The 17,187-nt window shown below is 43.0% G+C and overlaps 1 protein-coding gene across 1 annotated transcript; it reads left to right on the plus strand.

Moving 5' to 3' along the window:
- Positions 1-342: 342 nt before the first annotated feature.
- LOC148026812 (uncharacterized) lies at positions 343-2,613 on the plus strand. The gene is made up of 2 exons (XM_087691343.1): positions 343-688; positions 1,924-2,613. The coding sequence occupies exons 1-2, from the start codon at positions 481-483 to the stop codon at positions 2,343-2,345; spliced, it is 630 nt and encodes a 209-aa protein (XP_087547469.1). The 5' UTR covers positions 343-480; the 3' UTR covers positions 2,346-2,613.
- The last annotated feature ends 14,574 nt before the right edge of the window (positions 2,614-17,187 follow it).

The raw sequence follows: 17,187 nt of genomic DNA on the forward strand, positions 1-17,187 counted from the left end.
TGGTTCTTCGTCGACACAAGGTTTGATTGTGACAAAGAGAGAGAGAGCAAGGCACATTCCGGGCGAGGAGAAACCTGGTAAAACACGTTTCATTTTAACCGGGACTCTGCGCGCATGGAAGGAAAGGTTCTGAAATGAAAGGCACGTATGCTGATTCAGGGTCACGGTAGGAATCGGATGCGTATGGGAACAGGAGGTCGATGAGGACGCCTGGACGCGTGTAATTGCAGGTGTGCTCGAAAGGACTTTTGACGGAAGAAGCCGTTGACGAGTGCCTCCTCATGAGGCGGTGCGCGGCAGCTGTACACACATATATAAATACGTGTATATTGTAATTATAGACCTCTCACTCTTGCTACCTATATATCACACACACACACACACACACACACACACACTCTCTCTCTCTCTCTCTCTCTCTCTCTGTCTGTCTGTCTGTGCACTAGTGACTAGTGTGTTTGTGTGTGAGTAACATCGGATATGTCGCACGCCGCCTCTTCGACTGCTCACAAGCCCCAGCACGCCGCCTCTTCGACTGCTCCCAAGCCCCAGCACCACCTTCCTAAGTTCGTGTACCGTGGTGACAACAGGCCTCCCTCCGAGATCTTCAAGGAGGGCTTCCACCCGCATGGGAGCGGTGACGACCTCCTCGCTCACATCCAAGGTGGCGAGAATCTCCTTAAATCGGGTCAGTTCTCACGTGTGGGTTGGGTTTAGCAACGTTTTTCTTCAGCAATTGAAAAATGATACGATTTTTTTTTTAAATCACGAAAAATGTATTTTTTTAAAAGAATTCTTTGCCGCTTATAAAGGATTTGGGTGGTTGTCATTAGTTATTATTCTTTTCCAATGAAAAAATGGTTATTCTTTACCAATGAAAAAAGATTTGGGTAGTTGGCACTAGTTATTCTTGTAGAATTTGTGTGTTTCTTCTTGAGTCATTTTGCCGGTTTCATATGGACATCTCTCCACCAGCAAGGTGGCTCACAACCATAGATCATAATGCTCCTAGATACACAGTGTTCAAGAACTAGTTGCGAGCCCATAGACTTTGGGTGTTTTTTTGCAAAAGTCGTTTGTCGGTTTCATAAGGACTTGGCTCCACAAGGGAGGTGGCTCACAACAAGTTCTCGAACGTGGCTCGCAACTAGTTCGAGAATAGGTTGCAATCAAGAAGTGGTTGTGAGCATATAGAGACATACTTGCATGTGCGAAGCACAATGGGAAAAAGAAAAAGTCTAACAGCACGAAAAGTTGTGCTCATAAATTGCTAGCCAAAGGAAAACTTCACACGTGCAAAGCTAGAAGCGGAACCACATTGGGCAATTGTTTCATCCATGGCCAAGAAAGATTCATGGTTGCCAACCTGATTGCCAACTCCAACCTACGTGAATAGTGGGTTCAATAAGGAGCTTCCAACCTAGTTGGGGAATCCCAACTTGGTGGGAACATGTTGTAAATAAAAGGCGAAAACAGTATGTACTTTTTCACCCAAAAGGTAGAGCACCATAGAGCAAAAAGCATTGTCGATAATATCTACCAAAAGGCATGTGAAACAAATTACAAAACATGTGGAGAATTTTGGGTAGTTTTTAGCTTTTGGACAGGTCTCCAAGGGAGTCGAGCGAAAATATAATAAGAGTAAAAATCTATACTATTAGTTAAGGAGAGGTGTGGGGTGGATGCCACATGGCAGCTCCCACCTCCCCCCCAAAAAAAAAAAAGAGAGTGCGGGGGCGGGTGCCATGCGTCCAGCCCCCTCCCCCCCAAAGTCTAGGCGCAGAGCGCCTAGTGTTTTATTATATGTGGGGAAACTATTTGGAAATTTAAAACACGCTCTCTTCGAAGAGAGCAAATTGCTTTGTGTGTGTGTGTGTGTTTTTTTTTTTCCACATCGATTAAAATCTGGTGAAAATTGTGCAGGCTACATATCTACATCGCAGTCGCTTCGCATCCCAGCAGCGTTCTTGAGTGCCGTATTTGAAGATGGGCACGAGGATGCGTATGTGGACCCCAAGGACCCGCTCACCAAATACAACAGGCGGAGGGGCTGGATCTACTACATCAATACCAGTGGTTTGGAGCCCCACATGGAGTTCGTCCCGGACCTTCTCCCCGAGAAGCAGCGCGACAAGTATGGCTATCAACAGGAGTGGGCCATCAAGGGCTCCATCCCCGGCCACAACATCCAGCTTGCCCACCACGTCGATGGCTACATCAAGCGCTACAGTGACCCCGGTAACATGAAGCAAGGCGTCGACCCCATCTTCCCTCCTGATAAGCCCTCGCCTTACAAAGAAAAGGTCGACAATCCTGGCTACGCCTTCAAATCATCAAGTCACTAACCGCCTTAGCCCGTCACCACCCATAATAAAAATTGTGATAACCCACCCCCACATAAGGGTGACGCTTAAGTGCGATAACCCCCCCACATAGAATAAAGTTTAGATGTGCCACTCAGGGGAAGTGGTAGCTAGGGTTTAAACTTGCACAACCATACCTGAACCACTACACCATGACCTTGTTGCCTATAGTAAACTTTGGATGTAGACCACTCCTTCGTCGCACCATACCATACGCTAATAATAAAATCTAAATGCTTTTGATCGTTTAGTTTTCTTGTCACACCAAATAAGCTAGTTACGAATAAAGTTTGCATGCTTTCGATCATCTTGTTCGCTTGTTGCTCCGAGCATCAAATGGGACTTTTATGTTGTAGTGCCATGTAACTCCTAAACGTTTCACTCATTTACTAACGTACATAAAGCACTCCTAGGCCTAAAACTATGAAGTATTTGAATTTCTTTGTAAACCACACATTGTGTGTGCTTAAGGTGTACACAATCAAGTTTATTATCCCTCCTGATAAGCCCTCGCCTTACAAAGAAAAGTTTGACAACCCTGGCTATGCCTTCAAATCATCAAGTCACTAATCGCTCCTTAGCTCGTGAGCACCCATAATAAAAATGTGATAACCATTTTGGAGTTTGAAACCATTGGAGCATGGAGTTAGAGATCTTGGAGCTTGGAGGAGTGATGGATTTAGTGAGCATCTAGTTTCTCACTCAAGGTTTAGCTTGCTTGATACATGCTTGGGGATAAGGGAAGCATGTTACTTGGGCTTGTGAGAGAAAATGGATTAGGAGCATCCTAGGAGAGAGGTAGAAGATCATGAGAGTGTGGAGAAGCTCTTAAAGAAATAGAGGTTTCATTATTGTCCCATTTTTGTTGTCTTCATTTTGCCTCAATATTGAGAGGTTGGAGGAAGGCTCTTCAATGCTTTCATGTTACATGAGAGGTGTGTTCTTGGATCGCTTCACGGAATTTGGGTAGCAAACATTGGTAATGCTCTCTATCATGTGCCTCTTAGCTGTAATTGCGTTGATCTTTGCAATGATTTGAAAACTATCCATGCTTTACAACAAGCAATGTATGTAGATTTTAGGCATGTAAAAAATGTAGGAAAATCAAGCCACCAATGGCTCAATCAAGTCTTACAATGGGGGGGGGGGGGGGGGGGGGGGGGGGGGGGGTGAAGAGCATATTTCTAACTAGTTGACTCAACAACCATGGGTACCTAATCATTGGTTGATGATTATGGCTCACCCATATAATTAAAATAATAGGGAAATGAAAGAGTGGATGGGTTTCACAAACATTTTATGACTCAAAAGATAATCTAGTATTCTCTCGTGCATGTTAACACAAGCATCAAATATGACAAAGCACAATATGAACGGGAATTGTAGCAATTGTGATTAGGAAATGGAAGGTAATGTTTGTGAATGTCAAGTCAAAAGTGATGATTATGGGTGGCTTACCTATTTCCACAATTGCAACAAAGAGTGGGGAAATATATGATGGGTTTCCCAAATGTATGTGTTTTAAGTGCTAGCTTGTGCCAATTATGAAAGTGCACATGTAAGCACATATGAGAATTTTTGTGTGCTCATGCTCTTGCATTCAAATCTACAATTGACAAAATCTATGCAACAAATCATAACAATGAGCTATAGTTGATGAGCCTATATGAGACCTATACGCCCATTTCAAATCCTCTCCCAAGTTTCACTAGCCACTTCACAATGCACCAATTTGTAAGATATTGGGAACATGTGTTCAATTCCTTGCAAGCTATGTTTTTAATCATACTTGTTAGCACTTTTGTTGGTTGTGTATATCAAGTCCTCTATTGCAAGCTATATACTAAGATTTTTGTACAAGAAAAGGCTAACCCAAGCATCATTCCACCCTTGGAGCACCTTTTGAATTAGCTTTTTGCCTCCGCAAAGAGGACTTCACCCACCATGGATGGGCAAGGCCCACAATCTCTAGAGGATATTCAACAAATTGATGATGGGTTCAACAAGTCTTTGAAAAGAGACAAGTCTTTCATTGAAATTGCCCTAGGAAGGCAATATAGGAGCTAGAAAATCACATCCCACCCTTTCCTAAGTTGCTTAAGAGGGAAAAAGTGACCAAACAAGATCAATTGGATGCTCATGTGACCTCCAATAGGAACATGGATAGGGAAGAAAATCATTAGGCATCATCAAGCATCACAATATGGAAGCAATTTTTTATTTCTCACTACCCCTAAACATTTACAATTTGTTTCATTAACCATGTACATATTTCATTTCTACCATTCTTGTTGTATGGGATAATTTATAAATCTTCTACCATGTTGGGTTTGAGATAATATGAACATACATTAGCATTACATTAGAAATGTAATGTTTGCTTACTCTTTGGTGCCTACCATGTTGAGTTTAGTGTTAGCATCTTAGTCTTTAGTCTCTAATGTGTTGTGTTCAATGTTTGCCTCTTAGTCTTTGGTTCCTAACATGCCGAATTTGGGATTATATGAGCACACATTGGCATGAAATTTACAATTTATGTTTGCATCTTAGCATTTCCACTAAGGGCAAGCTCCAATAGTAGCGAACGTAAAGCATAAGACTCATCAATTAGCCCAATTTAAGAACATTCCTAAAGCTTCATGTGGAGAAACCTCAACTTTGCTACTTTAAGTGATGCATATCTATGAATCGTGGCTACAATAAAACCCTTTGAATTTATTAAGGATGAACTCATTCAATCATCCCTTGATCTATTGCCATTTCTTGAAGAGTTCTGATGGCCGTTTGCACATAAGTTCAACTGGAGGTTTGGATTGAGAAGAGCATGACTAGTCGAGTGTTGGGGTTGCTTGTACTTTTGAGGTCCTCATTCTTATCTTGATGCACCATAACTATTGAGGATTGTTCTTCGCTAGACGTGACGTGCATAGTCACAACTTGTGGTTGCAACTATGTTATCTCCACTCTTGATTGCACAATAGGAGCTTTATTTTTGGTAGATTGGTATTGTTAGTGGGCAATCGAAGGTGACTATTTCTTTGAGCCCTTGAAAACCTTGGAACTATTCTTAGTCTTATCATTGTTGGGAAAAAAAGTGTTGAATTATTTGCATTTTGACTTTGTGACAAGCTCACTGTCTGTAATGTCCCCATTACTTAGTTTATTTTAATAAACAATGTGCGTATACATTCTAAGAAAGGTGATTTATGTTGCACATTTTTTTAATGAAACTGACTCTACTTATGAAGACAATAATAATTATTATTAATGAGGTATTATATGCGAGTTCATGGAAGAAAGACTTGGGAAACCCTCCCAAGACTAGCTTATTAAAACTATGTTTGTAGTCTAGAACAACAAAAAGAACTAGCCTAGTGGATAGTCACTTGGCAGTTAAGTGCACTTGCGTGATGACAGTGTTGGGATGGGTGACCTCCTGGGAAGATTTTCCTACAAGCTAGTGGGAGCTTCTCACGCGTAGCCAACGGCGCCTGCGAAGCCTTTGTAGCCTGTTGCCAAGTATGCCAAGGCCAAGACAGCAAGATCTATGCCTTGGTCATCGCCTTGGAGTGACGCCACCCAACAACGAGACATGCGGTGCTCACCCATGTATTTGTTAAATTGGTATCCTTGTGCTACGAAAATGGAGCCCCTCCTTGACATCATCGATGATGTCATTAAAAAATGCTAAAAGAAAGCATTCTCTTTTTATCATCGATGATGTCATAAAAAAATGCTAAAAAGCAGGCGCCCTCTCTTTTACCCCCTCCCTCTCCCATTACAAAGTGTCACTTCAAAAGGACACACAACGATCCATGTAGAAGTCTCTCTGCTGCTATTGACGTGACAAAGCTATGCTGCAATCATCCGAGCCTCTCTCTCTCTCTCTCTCTCTCTCTCTCTCTTCATTCTTACGCAAAAGTGCTGCTCGAACCCATCAAGCTTCTTCCATGGCTCCTAAGAGATGTTGAGATACTGAGCGAGGTCATGCTCAGAGAGCTCCCCAACACAAGAAAGTGGTCACCATTGTTGCTGAGGGAACTCAACACGATGCTGAAGCACAAGCAGAAGTTAACCTTGAACCCATTCAAACCGAAGAACTAGTCATCGCACAACAAATTGAGGTTGCGGCTATAACCTATAATCGTGATGCACTACAAGGGACTGGGGCAATAGCGACGCCGATTAGCGACGGCGTTTATCGGCGTCGCTATTGGCGTCGCTATATGCGTCGCTATACGCGTCGCTATTTGCGACGCAAATAGCGACGCAAATAGCGATGCAAATAGCGACGCAAATAGCGACGCATATAGCGACGCATATAGCGACGCCGCAGGGAAAAAAAAGCGCGGCCGAAACCAGAGCGCCGTTTTCATTTTGTTTTCTTCGCCTTTTGAGAGCGAGAGCGAGGGAGAGAGCCAAGGCTTTGTGAAAGAAGAGGAGGAAGAGACTTGTTGCCGCCGCCGCCGCCGCCGCCACCGTCGTTGTTCGCGAAGGAGAGGAGGAGCCCTCGTTGCAAAGAGAAGCCGCCCACGCTCGCCATATCTCATTGGTGAGTCTCCCTCTCTCTTTCTTTTACTTGTTGAAGGTTTAAATCGTTCTCTTTTGTTTATTTAGGAGAGGAAAAGAAAGAGAAGGAGAGGGAGAGGGAGAGAGAGGGAGAGAAAGAGAGGGAGAGGGAGAGAAAGAGAGTGAGAGTGCATTCTCTCTCTCTCTCTCTCCCTTTTGCTTGTTTAATGTTTAAATTACTTTCTTCTTTGCTTGTTTAGGAGAGGAAACGAGAGAGTAAGAGAGAAAGAGAGGGAGAGGGAAAGGGAAAGGGAAAGAAAGAGAAAGAGAAATAGAGGGAGAGGGAGAGGGAGGGGGAGGAAATAGGAGAGGGAGAGAAAGAAAAAGAGAGGGAGAAGGAGGGAGAGTGCATTCTCTCTCTCCCTCCCTCTCCCTTTTGCTTGTTTAATGTTTGAATCACTTTATTTTTTTCTTGTTTAGGAGAGGAAATGAGAGAGAAAGAGAGTGAGAGGGATAGGAAGGGGAAGGAAATGAGAGAGGGATAGAAAGAGAAAGAGAGGGAGAGTGCATTGTATCTCTCCCTCTCCCTTTTGCTTGGAGGATGTTTAAATCACTTTATTTTTTGCTTGTTTAGGAAATGAGAGAGAAAGAGAGATAGAGAGGGAGAGGGAGAAAAAGAGAGGGAGAGGGAGAGGGAGAGGGAGGGGGAGGGGAAGGAAATGAGAGAGGGAGAGAAAGAGGGAGGGGGAGGGAGAGGGAGCGAGGGAGCGAGGGAGAGGGAGAGGGAGAAAGAGGGAGAAAGAGGGAGGGAGAGGGAGAGGGAGGAGGAGGGAGGAAATGAGAGAGGGAGAGAAAGAGAACGAGAGGGTGAGGGAGAGGGTGAGAGAAAGAGAGGGAGAGGGTGAGGGAGAGGGAGAGGGAGAGGGAAGGGAATGAAATTTAAGATAATATACGTATCGATAATGGTATGCAATGTGCTTTGCATACGGCCACGTACTTCATCAAAATTAACCCAAAATTATTGTTATAGAAGTGGAGATCCCTTAAATTGAGTATAGGATAATTTCTCTCAGGTCTTATGACTATGAGTAGAATTGATTGAAATAAATTTTATTACTATAGTTGTAAAATTTCATAGATGGCGCGCATTAATTTTAAAATGGATTACTTATACTCAAAGCCGAGATATAACAAAAAATTATCTACCGGGACAAACAAATCGTTGAGCATGATACAAGGCCGAGATATAACATCGGAAAATCTCTCGACTACTATATACAATGCAAGGTTTATGGTCAACTTGCAAGTTGACGTACATCTCCAAAAAGCTATCCATTTAAGCCTCGTTTGCTGTAATGTAGATAAGATGGCAAACGAAGAAGGTCCTATTGTTCAAGACCGCGAGTCGTATCTTAATCAGCGTGTCCCATGTCCTTGCTCTCAATGCAAGTTGGCAATTAGACGAAAACGTCGATTGTCTATAGAACACGTACGACGATTTGGCGAGTTTCAACCTGAGATTATTGATCAGGCGATTGCAGATTTTCAGCAAACGGTATTTTCAAGTTAGCATTTTTCATGCATTGTACTCTCAAGCTAATTGAAAACCATACACAATAAGATTGGGTCTTGTTGGCAAATTTTGTGTCCAGGGGGGTGATGTCTCGACCCAAGGGGGAGAGCACCCTTTGCGGCCAATTAGAAGAGTTCGTGGACGTGAGATGGATGGATGGCAGGAGCCAATAGACCACTCGCAAGGCCCATCTATATCGTCAATGCCAGAGGAGACAGACAACCTTCCCGACTTGCCTACAATCTTGGAGCCTGAGATGGAGGCAATGATCGATGCATTGATTCCCATGGATGTTGAGACATCTGACCCGCTTAGAGAGGAAGCATCCATACCATTATATGATGGGTGCCGAGTATCTCGGTTGAAGACATTGCTTGCACTCTTAAGTGTGCAAGCGAAATACGGTTGGAGCGATACGAGTGTGACTGAGTTATTCAGGTACCTTGCATACAGACTTCATTGTTTTTTTTTAAAACGGTATTATTGTAAATATGGATGGATTTTTCAAGGTGTTTTATGATGTTTTCAGGTTATTGAAATATCATATATTGCCACCTGCAAACACCATGCCTAAGTCTCGTGATGATGCACGACATGTTTTACGGAAGCTTGGCATGGACTACAATAACATCCATGCATGTATCAACGACTGCATATTGTTTCGAGATGAATACGAGACTATGGAGACATGTCCAAAGTGTGGTGCTCACAGGTATCGACAGGACTTGCAAGGGCAGACCATCCCTGCAGGTATCTTTATCTCTGCAGGTATCTTTATTTTCAGGATGAGTCGAGGGATGAGCGATGAGGAGTTTCAGGAGATGATGGCACGTATGTCTCCAGATCAGCTCGCGAGATTCAGAGAGATAGCAGATCAGGAGCTGTCTCGTTCTTCGTCAGGGCGCTCTGCTAGATCAGCTTCAGTGCGATCAGATGCTTCAGCTTCGAGCAGACGATCTCGACGCTCGCGACTTGGGCCAGAGGGAGGGACTGCGACTGCAGGAGGATTAGGGGGGTGCTGCTGTGGAGACACGGACGCGGTGTCTCCGTCTCGTCGTTCAGCTAGAGCTCGGTCACCTCCAGGATTTGTCACACCTGTGGGGACGTCCACTCCAGTTACTCCGGCTTTTGCGCAGCCGTCGGCAGATGTCACGCCTTTTGGTGGCACTCCTTTTGGGGGCACCCCCTCTGGTGGCACTCCTTTTGGTGGCACCCCCTCTGGTGGCACCCCTTTCAGTGGCACTCCGGGAGAGGGTACCCCCGTCGGTACACCGGATGTTCAGGGGTCTCCTGGATATGCCCAGGAGCGTGGACGGAGATGGGAGAGGGCCCATACGAGGCACACTCCTAGGGATTATGGATACCTAGTGGATGGCAGGTCAGGAGCTATCATCATGAATGATGAGGGGAGGAGGGTGATAGCTCGCATGAGGGAGTTGTGCCAACAAGTTTTTCGGCACAACGTCCTGGATCATTGGAGGAACATACCGGAGGGGAGCAAGGAGTACATAGTAGCATCCTTGCATGAGGAGTTCCCGGTGCCAGCCGCAGTGGATAGATTCTCTACGGGCTGGATGATGGATTGCATGCGTGCATACATGTCACATAGACGATCCGACGCACGCAAGGCAATCAAGAGTGGGGCTCCAAAGCCCGAGTGGTTAGATGCAGAGGACTGGCGCCGACTGAGGGAGGAGGCTACAAATTCGCCAGGACGTTGGAGTCAGCAGCGGGAGGCGGCGAGGGCACGAATCGAGGCCGGATCGGTACATCATCTTGGGAGTGGCGGCCACAGGACATATTTGGAGGACTTTGTAAGTTTCTCTTTTGTTTTGCTTATTTGTTTTTTTGAGATATTATTTGTACTGACAATCATATTTCTAACAGTTAGCATTTTGTTTTCTTTGCAGCACTCCATTACAAATCGTGATCCGCAAGGCCTTGAGACTCAATATGCAGAGAGGCACGGTCTCAGATCATTGATCGACCGATTGTACAGACGCGGCGGCCCAGTAAGTCTCTCATCTTTCATGTCCGTAGTTACCATGAGATATTTGAATGCATTATTGTATGGTGGATTGATATGTTGTTTCTTTTTCTGCAGAATCCGTTTGATGCTCCTTTGCAGAGGGACGAGCTTTCGGGGGACGACGATTTGTAGCTCGCCCTCGGATCCTTAGCGCTCACATACCTTTAGTTTTTAGTCGCCCGATCTATGTAGACATTTTCTATGTATTAGTGATATTGTTTTATGATTGTACCAATCGCATTTTATGCGATATCATGTATTTATTTCATCTATCAGTTTTATGATTTCAGTATAGATTCTTTTTGTTTGCAAACGCTTTGTATGCAGCAGTGCAGAAACTATTTTGTATGGCTCTCATACAGCACACAGTGCTATATGTGGCAGGGCAGCTTGCTGCCCTGCCACAAAATTTTTTTTTCCTCTGTTATCGTCGCTATTTGCGTCGCAAATTTACTGCAGGCGTCGCTATTGTCGTCGCTATCAGCGTCGCAAATTCTCTGCAACCGTCGCTATATGCGTCGCTATTTGCGTCGCTATATGCGTCGCATTTGCGACGCATATAGCGACGCAAATAGCGACGCATATAGCGACGCAAATTTGCGACGCATATAGAGACGCAAATAGCGACGCATATAGCGACGCAAATAGCGACGATACCATGGCGTCGTCAATAACGACGCTTTTTCCGACGACGGGGGCAAATTTTGTTGTTTGTATTTTCGTCGCTTTAAACGTCGCTATAAGGTCTATATCTTGTAGTGATGGATGGCCAAACGGAGATAATCAGATTAGTACATAAGAAAAGGATCACGATTAGTTAGAACTTACTTAGACTTGTAAAAACATGTTAGTATTATCAAAAGTTTTTTAGGAAGGAACACAGAAATTGATGAAGGGGACAGATTCTATGCATCGCATTGACAACCGTGTTAAAATGTCTTATGGTTATGACTGCTTTTGGATTTGTGAATGATGCATTATAGCTCTTATGATTCCAGGCTTGCATAACTGGACGAGTTGTGGATTGTTGTGGTTCAGGACATTGGGGTCCCCAACCCAATGTTCCCTTACACTCTGCGGAGTGTGAAAAAGCTCACATGTGGGTGGGAGTCCTATGCTCTTGAGGGAGGTAGGTGTTTTTGGGTTTTGATCACTCGAGCACCTGAGAGGGCAAAGGGCCAAGTGGTAAGTGCCCCTTTTATGTAGGAAGACTTTAGAGGCTCAGGGAAGCTTAGAGGGGCTCTGAGCTAGTAAATTCCCTATTGATCGCGGATAGAGTGTGATCACATAGAGCCCAATCCCGAGGGATTGGAAGGCCCTATTCTAGGCAGGACAATGTCTTTCTGTGGAAAGATGGTTTGTATCACTCTACGGAGTGATGGTGAAATAAAGCATTAGATTTTTAAATTGTTTGTTATATGCTAAAGATCGAGTTTAACAAACCTAGTTTAACGGAGTAATGAAAGGAAGCTCATTTCATATGTCCAAATAGTGTGGTAGTATGCTTTGCTAATTAGAAAACTAAGTAAACCCATCAAGGAAAGTGGAAGGTTTCGACCCTGACAATTAGATGCCTGTGGCTGGGTGGACTTGATAAGTCGAGTAACTTTCCAACACTAGATAGAGCTAATTAAATCGTGTCCCTCCCAATACCGGTAGGATTAGTTACTAGGTTTAACACTGTTTTAGGGGTTGGAGCTGAGATTTTACCTTATGGGTAGGGGGATCAAGTTACACTCTCCCCTATCTCCCATTTTCTTTGAACCGAGTGCGATGTTAACCTCACTCCTGCCTTTGATTGATTACAAATTGGTCTTTCTTAGGTGGGTGTAAGATTGCTATTATGGGTGACCTGTCCACGTTTCCCTTGTGAAGTAAAACTAAGATTCCCATGCTCAACAAAGTCCAAGGTTTCCCATGGAGAGATGGGATGGTGATGTGCATGAATATGACTTTTAGTCGACTACTAGAGGACTCCTCTAGGTTTGTTGGAGGAGGCACCTCACACTGTCCTAATCTATTTTATCCATGGGCTCTATTTTGGTGGCTTCTATAGTTTCTTGCAATTGCTATTGTTTCTTTCTCTTCCTCCTCTATCTTTTGGACATTGAAGGCTTGAACTTGGGGATATTTGAGGCCCTTTAGTGGTTTATTAGTTAAGTCACTTAGCTAATTGTCAGTGTCCTCTTTTCCTTATGTCTTGTTTTGGGCTTCTCTAGGCCATGCTAATCAATATTTTTAAGCTATGATAGTTTATTTGTCTCATTTTTTGGAGAATCTAGTCTTCTAGATGTTTCTATTTGAATGACCCTCCCATAGACACCAAGAACAACAAGAAGACCAGAGAACACTTCCACAAAATCTATGTGGAAAGCTAAGGTTTCAACCTCAAGCCTCTCTCTCTTCTCTTCCAAAAACAAGGCACACAAAAGGTTTGCATTCTCATCATCCTCACTATCTCCCTCCTCCATGATAAAGCAAGAAACACACAGAAAAAGAAGCAATAGTTATGCCCCAAAGAGAGAGAGAGAAAGATACGTGAGAGTGGGATGATAAAGAGAGAGCAAGTAGTTGCAACTCCCCCAATCACCTCTTACACAAGTCATCAAATATTATATTTCCTTTCAAAAATTATTTTGAATACATCATAAGTTGGGACTTTAGAATCTTAGCATTTTTGTCCTCATGGTCTAGATGATAGACATACAATATTATGCATTTGATATTTGGGAATACATAAAATGACATTTTGATACAAAAGTTTCACTTTACATGACATATCTTTTTTGCATATTTGAGCTCCATCACTATTCCACTAGATTCTTTGTCATTGTTGATTGGTTGCTCTTTCTTAGTTGCAAGATCTAGGGTTTTCTTTTGGTTGATTGATATTTTCTTATCCTTGAGAGTTTTGGTCAACATTGTGACCCTCATTGGTTCATCTTCTAGTTTAGCTCTTCATTTAGGTTGGGTCCTTCTTCATCGAGGTGGTATTTAGGTTCTTGTGATATAAGTATGAGAGAGCTGGTCCTACAAGTGGTTTGGGAAACCATAACCGAGAATGCTTAGTACCCTTGAGTATGCACAAGGGACTTTCAAACCCATCACTGTGCTATGCTACTTCATCATCAATGTCTTTGCCTATAACTTCTAGGTCTTTTCCTTTGCTTCATAGGAGCCCTTTGTTGCTTAGTTGTGATGGTTTTGGAGTTCTTGCCTATATGCTTGATACCATCCACTTGATTTTTTTTCTTGGAATATGGTTGAGGGTTCCCTCTCTTTGTTGCATGGCCAAAGCAATTCCTTAAGCATCTCCTTGTGTCCCTAATTAGGTGTACCTTTTGAGTTAGGGGTTTTCTCCTTCCCTTTCCCTTGAGGATTGGCAAGATTACCCTTACTAAAAGTTGCAATTATCCTCACATTTGGGAGTTTCAAATGTATCTTTTGTACTATAGTCGGATATACCCATTGTACTACATAGTCAACCTCACACTTCACAACACTCTTGAAGGTTCTTCTAAGGAGGATTTCCTTCCGCACATCTTTGTGCTGTAGAAGTACGTGAAACAAGATGGAAGAACTTTCAATCTTGAAAATTGTGAGGATTTTGCATTTTCCTAAGAGAAGATATATATTTTCTCCATAGGATTGAGGGTTGCATTGGTTGGTATGAGTTTTGGCCAACCTATTTTAGTCCATACGTTACACATTAGACCTTGTTTATGATTTCAATTGTAAGAAGGTTCTTGTTCTTGCTAAAGTTCATTTTACAAATATTAATAAGACTTTAATGGGTTTAGCAAGTAGGCATAAGATCTCTAGTTGCCCTCAAGTTATTGATGGTCCCAAGAAGTGAGGATATGTTATGTGCTTGTGAATTTTGTCCTCGAAACTTGAGTTTGTTATTGGTCATCTCCCAATTTATGCAAAAGTAGTAGTGTGGTGCTCCTATGAGATGTAAAGTGCGTTTGGCCTTTGCTTCCTAGGATTCAAGTGAAAGATAACTAGTTGTCTTCTCATCTTTGGTGTTGATGTCTTGAGCATGGCTTGTGCAAAGTTCTAGGGTAGTGAGTGAAAAGTTATATGCATCCTATCCAAAGTTTCTTGATGGAGTGCATGTATCCTCAATAGGTTTTGAATTGCAACATTATTCATGGTTTAGAGTATTTCTTGTAGTCTTGACCAGTTTGATAGCTCTAGGATAGTGCGAGCAGGTTTAACTATTGAAGTTCTAGGTGAGGGGTTGGGGGCTCACTAATCATTATCAAGCAGTCTCAATTGAACATGTGCTCTTGATGTTGGAGAATTACTAACAATCTTAGCTAATAGAACATTGAAGACAATTGTTTGGGAATCCTTTTGATTAGGCTTTGGGGTAGGGCTTTTGGATGACTTCTTGTTACACTCTAGGTATGATGGCTTAGATTGATGGTTCTAGCAATGCATAAGGAAGGGTGATAGCCTATTTGTATGTGCACAAGGAATGGCGAGAGACTATTTATATGCATGTGATTAAGTGTATGATGATTGTGTGGGGCAGTTAACTTGCGTGTTGTACCCTAGGTTATTATGCCCCTATGTGCTACAATGCATGTTGATTGCCTAAGTGGGGTGTGATAGGGGGAAAGGATCCTATGATGGGGTGCTCACAAGGGTCAAGGGAGTTCTAGCCTATCACTTAAAAGGGGTTGTTCTATTAGGTGTAAAAACGAGGAGACACCCCCTTTCTGTTCCTTTATGAACAAATGCCTTAAGCACACTTTCTTGGAATGAGTTCCTCTTGAATCATATGACTCCTAACAAGGTGAGGTTCTTCTAACCCACTGGTAAGAGGGTTTCTCTCGATAAAAAAGGATCTTTCAATGATATGTGAGAAATGTTTTTTTCACTCAAATAGTTGACACCTTGAGGGGTCCTTTTTAATGCGTAGGGAGGAGTAGATGTTGAAGGTCAAGTTCAAAATATGGATGCTCCTCCCATATCCTAGGCTTGGCAACATACATGGGTAAGATACAAGCTCTATGAGAATTGAAGCCAAGAAGCACTAAGCTCAAGGTATTGTCTAGGATACCTCATGGGTCATTGGGAGGGGCCCATTATCAACCTCATTGTGGATTTCTTGGTCCTTAGGTATAGTTCTTAGTGTAGAGGGAAAGGGTGACATGTGATGTGCATGTATCTGAATTGACTAATTGTGTGTGAGGTGACTAATGCGTATTGTATATACTAACTCATGTAGCTAATGTGTGATCTATGTCATGTGTGAATACATGTGATGTGTCACAATGTGTAATTGTGCATGTGCAAAGAGGTAACTAATGTGACTAACCAACCATCCAACTATCCACACAACTTACTATGTGATGATGGTCATTAATCTACACACCCTCATGCACTCACCATAGGAGTGCATGAGAAGATCATACATCGAAATTATGTGTTGTGTGATTTCATGTGTGTAGGTGACTAACTTACTACAATGAGTTAATGCTTCTACATGGCTTATGTGTGGGTGTTTGTGCATGGTTAATAGCAGTATTTTGTGTGGTTGATTTGTGTGAGTGGATTTCCTACCTAATAAGTGACAAGTGTATGTGCATTGACCAACTGATGCACATCATTTTGGCACTATGTGCACATGGTGGAATGTACTTAACATGTGTGAGTTCATGCACTTGGTGTGTGGAAATGCAATGGTGGTTTGATGGGTGCTTGATGCAAGTACGCCCACTACTAAAGCCTTTGTGTGCCTGAGTGCTTTTGTGTCACCTAGTGTCCTATAGGAGAGGGGGTGGTGTGCACATTGTGTGGTCAACTACCTATTGTGTAGTCAAGTGGGAGAGTACGAATGCAATTGTTCACGTGTTATGTGTATTCTTGGATCATGCATGATGGTGGGCCTTATAATAACAGAGTATGCATGTGGCAAACTCAACAACTAGAGGTGGATTCAATAGACTATGTATGTAATTGTGAAGATTGGGGGCCGAATTGATGTAGTAGGCCGAGAGGCATGTGTGGCAATGGGCCTATGGAGAAGATGGTGGTTAGGACAAGATGGGAAATGCTAAGAATTGCCATTAGGGGGAATATAGACTCAAAAAGGGCCCTTTATCTTAAATGACTCTCCTAATGACAAGAGATTTGAGGTGGACCAATAGGAGAGGGGGTGGTGTGCACATTTTATCTACTCCCTTTTTCCCCTTGTCCCTACCACTTGTAGGCTTGTCTCCATATGTCCCCCTTACCTTTTTACCACCCCATGTCAGGTGGGTTCCACTGGATGTCCAAAAAGGTGGCCCAAAATTTGAAAAGCCCCCTCTAAAAATGCATTTCCCTCCCCAAAACCTCTTCTTATGACATGTATAGCAAAAAATTTCATTTTTTGGTGTCTTTTTTCAAGACATGCTTTTAGTTTGGTGATTATCAAACCTCCATTCCACAAATCTTCTTAGCTTTCTTTGCTCCTAGCTTCTCTAAGTCATAGCCACATAGCCCTGGCTTCTCTTAGCCATAGCCATACAACACCCAACTTATCTCCTTCTTCTATGGTCATTCTCTTACCTCCATTCCACAAATCTTCTCATCTTTCTATCCTTACACAACCATAGCCACATAGCCCCCAGCTTCTCCCAAACATGGCCACATAGCATCTAGTTTCTCTCTTTCTTTTGAGCATAGCCATGGACACAGAGCCCTAATATTCTCCCACT

Source organism: Lygodium microphyllum, chromosome 13 (assembly GCF_053477565.2).
Source record: "Lygodium microphyllum isolate KBCC chromosome 13, Lygodium_microphyllum_v1.1.10, whole genome shotgun sequence".
In the NCBI taxonomy this organism is placed as follows: Eukaryota; Viridiplantae; Streptophyta; class Polypodiopsida; order Schizaeales; family Lygodiaceae; genus Lygodium; species Lygodium microphyllum.

Bases quoted from the DNA above. Each gene is read 5' to 3' on its own strand.
- LOC148026812 (XM_087691343.1), top strand. From the start codon at position 481: ATGTCGCACGCCGCCTCTTCGACTGCTCACAAGCCCCAGCACGCCGCC. The intron at 689-1,923 runs GTCAGTTCTCAC...AAAATTGTGCAG, and splicing joins CGAGAATCTCCTTAAATCGG to GCTACATATCTACATCGCAG.